Genomic DNA, 2,749 nt, shown 5'->3' with positions numbered 1-2,749 from the left:
ACTTATTATAGAAAATATTTATGTAGGTGGCTGAGTTATGTAATTATAAGTAACGAAATTAGAATAGTTGAGAGCGAGAGAGAGAGAGAGAGAGAGAGAGAGAGAGAGAGAGAGAGAGAGAGAGAGAGAGAGAGAGAGAGAGAGAGAGAGAGAGGGGGGGTTTTAAAAACAAGGTAAAGAGATAAATTCATGTTAAAATAGTTCAGGGTTAGGCATTGTACCGCACATGCTTCACACACGCTTATACAGTGTAAAGGTATTTTTCTATATCTCTCTATATCCCTCATTATTAACAGAACATGTTTAAGTCTACCTTTTCATTATTTTTTTTGTTCGAATTTTTGTGACCTTCTTATCCTGAACTTTTTGTGTATAAACTCGCTATCTGTAGAAATAAAGACAGTTTCGTTCACCTCGCCTCTCAGTTATCACATTATGGTTCACTCACACAATTGGTGACCACAAATGTGACCAGCTCCTTCCTGCCTTTCCTGTCACTTCCATGCCCTATTTATTAAAATACCACCCGCCAAACATATCTCTTCAACACACGCCATCTCAATGCCCTTCCCCAACGGAGAAGTGTTTGCCTGGTTCCAGTGTGCTGAAGTTCAGTGTCACATCAACGGCGTAACTTTCTCAACCAACAAAGCAGACTATGTTCTCAATGCTATCCCCCGAGTACATTTTCCCGGAAATCTCAGATTGGCTTTGTGACCAAAGGGACACCCTAATATGCAACACCCTCAAAACATATACCGTGGAGCAGTACTCACCATCGCCAACCACCCATATAGCCAAACTTCTTCAGCTCTCTCAACAACTGCTCTCAAGTAAATGACCAGTATTAATCGCAGGTAACCCACCACAAATAATTTTCCTCGAGAAGTGAACCAATATTGGGTATGAAACCTACCCAAACCTCTACATGCTGTACCCAAACCTGTTCATGCTGCCATCCTCGATGTACATAATTTGCCCATGAAGGACCTGATAACCAAATTCCATGCCCATATGGAAAAAGGGGAAAACAATTCAATATCGACTTAAATGCCTGTGAATGCAGTAGGACACAGTTAACACCCCCATGACGAGCCAGAACGGCGGCAAAGCCAACCATCACCCCCATGTACCTCTCCAGCCACTTACTGATATCCAATGGCTGCAATTAGGCTACTACCACTCTATATTTAGGACTGCTACAAAGAAATGTGTGAATGGTTGTCAGTGGCCAAAATATGTGTAACAAGGCCAGCGCTTGTGGAGAAGGCTTCCCTTGTTATTAATCTTTTCTTTTTACATGATGCGGGTACAAGCGTGCGATTTTTTGTAGACAAGGCTATTTGCCATTCTCTTCTACCAAGGCCATTCTTAAGGACAGGACATAGTCTTACCAAACCTACCAATGTCCACCTGGTTGCTGCCAATGGGTCTGCGATACCAACCCATGGATACGATACCTTTACATTATCTTTCAGAAGCACCAAATATCATTGGAAGTTCCTCTTTGCTGACATTATATTGCCAATCGTCGTTGCGGATTTCCTCTCACATTTTCACCTCCTGGTTGATGTTGGTCACCGACAGTTAGTTAACGCACGCTTTTACTCGTCAACCCCTCTTCAACATAGCTCTATTGATGCCTGCCTTTTCCTGAATTATATTGTTTGAATTTCTGTGACCATCTTGTCTTGAACTTCTATATAAACGTTGCTCTCTGTTTTAATAAAGTCAGTTGCATTCACCTCACCTCTCAGCTATCACATTACGGCTCACTCGCACAATTGGTCTCGACATCAGCCCACCCACGGATGTGCAGGCCCACCTCTTCACATCATACCTGGACGTTTTCTGTCCAGTATATTGCCAAACACAAACGGTTCCCACCAAAGAATGGCATTTATCACCATATCAAGACGACGGGACCCACAGTGTTCACCAGATTCACGTGTCTGGGCCCGGATTGTTTGGCAGTAGCTAGACAAATGGTTGCTGAAATGGAAGAAATGGACTTTTGTCAAAAGGCCTCAAGCTCATGGGCATCACCTGTCTACATCATCTCTAAGAAAGATGGCTCTCTGCATCTGTGTGGGGATTATGGGTGCTTCAACATATAGACAGAACTGGATCAATATCATCTCTAAAACATTGCTGTTGTGACCTTCCACTTATAAAAAAGTTAAAGTTTTCTCCATGCTCAACCTCTTGAAGGGGTATTTTAAGGGCCCATGACCCTAAAAGACATCCCAATACCTCCATCACCAATCCCTTCATTATGTACACTTTTATTTACTCAAACCTGTTTGGCCGTCGTAATAATGGTGCCACTTTTCAGTGCCTCATGGATGGCATCTTAGTGAGCCTCCCCTTCTCTGCATGTTTTGTGGATGACATACTTGTGTCCCCTACCTCCAAAGTGGAACACCTCTATTACCTACACATCTTGCTAGGCCATCTACAATCAGCCAGCCATGTAGTCTAGTGCGACAAGTGTAATTTTGGCGCCAAGGAAGTATCGTTTTTAGGGCACCACATCGCTCCTGAAGGAGTCCACCCCCTCCCTGAGAAGATAGCAGCTGTTCAGAACTTCCCCACCCCCTCGATCATTAAAACACTGCAAGAATTCTTGGGCATGATCAACTATTATCATCGTTTCGTGGCAGTCATCGCTGCCACTCTTGCTGCCGCCCCCCCCCCCCCTCTAGGCTTCCTCAATGGTAAGCTAAAAGACCTGAAGTGAGGTTCCCTT

At 43.8% G+C, this 2,749-nt stretch overlaps 1 protein-coding gene across 1 annotated transcript; it reads left to right on the top strand.

Annotated features, from left to right (window-relative positions):
• The first annotated feature begins 735 nt into the window (after positions 1-735).
• LOC137645402 (uncharacterized) lies at positions 736-2,117 on the top strand. Its single transcript, XM_068378205.1, has 3 exons — positions 736-833; positions 1,479-1,586; positions 1,736-2,117. Exons 1-3 carry the CDS (start codon positions 736-738, stop codon positions 2,115-2,117), a joined length of 588 nt encoding a protein of 195 aa, XP_068234306.1.
• Positions 2,118-2,749: the final 632 nt, after the last annotated feature.

This window comes from Palaemon carinicauda, chromosome 8, assembly GCF_036898095.1.
Source record: "Palaemon carinicauda isolate YSFRI2023 chromosome 8, ASM3689809v2, whole genome shotgun sequence".
Taxonomy (NCBI): domain Eukaryota; kingdom Metazoa; phylum Arthropoda; class Malacostraca; order Decapoda; family Palaemonidae; genus Palaemon; species Palaemon carinicauda.
The sequence above is the reverse complement of the archived record's forward strand: the minus strand, read 5'-3'. Positions and strand labels throughout refer to the sequence as shown.

Coding starts and splice junctions, on each gene's coding strand:
- LOC137645402 (XM_068378205.1), top strand. CDS start 736: ATGCAACACCCTCAAAACATATACCGTGGAGCAGTACTCACCATCGCC. Junction 834..1,478: donor CTCTCAACAACTGCTCTCAA/GTAAATGACCAG, acceptor ATTATCTTTCAG/AAGCACCAAATATCATTGGA. Junction 1,587..1,735: donor GTTGATGTTGGTCACCGACA/GTTAGTTAACGC, acceptor TAATAAAGTCAG/TTGCATTCACCTCACCTCTC.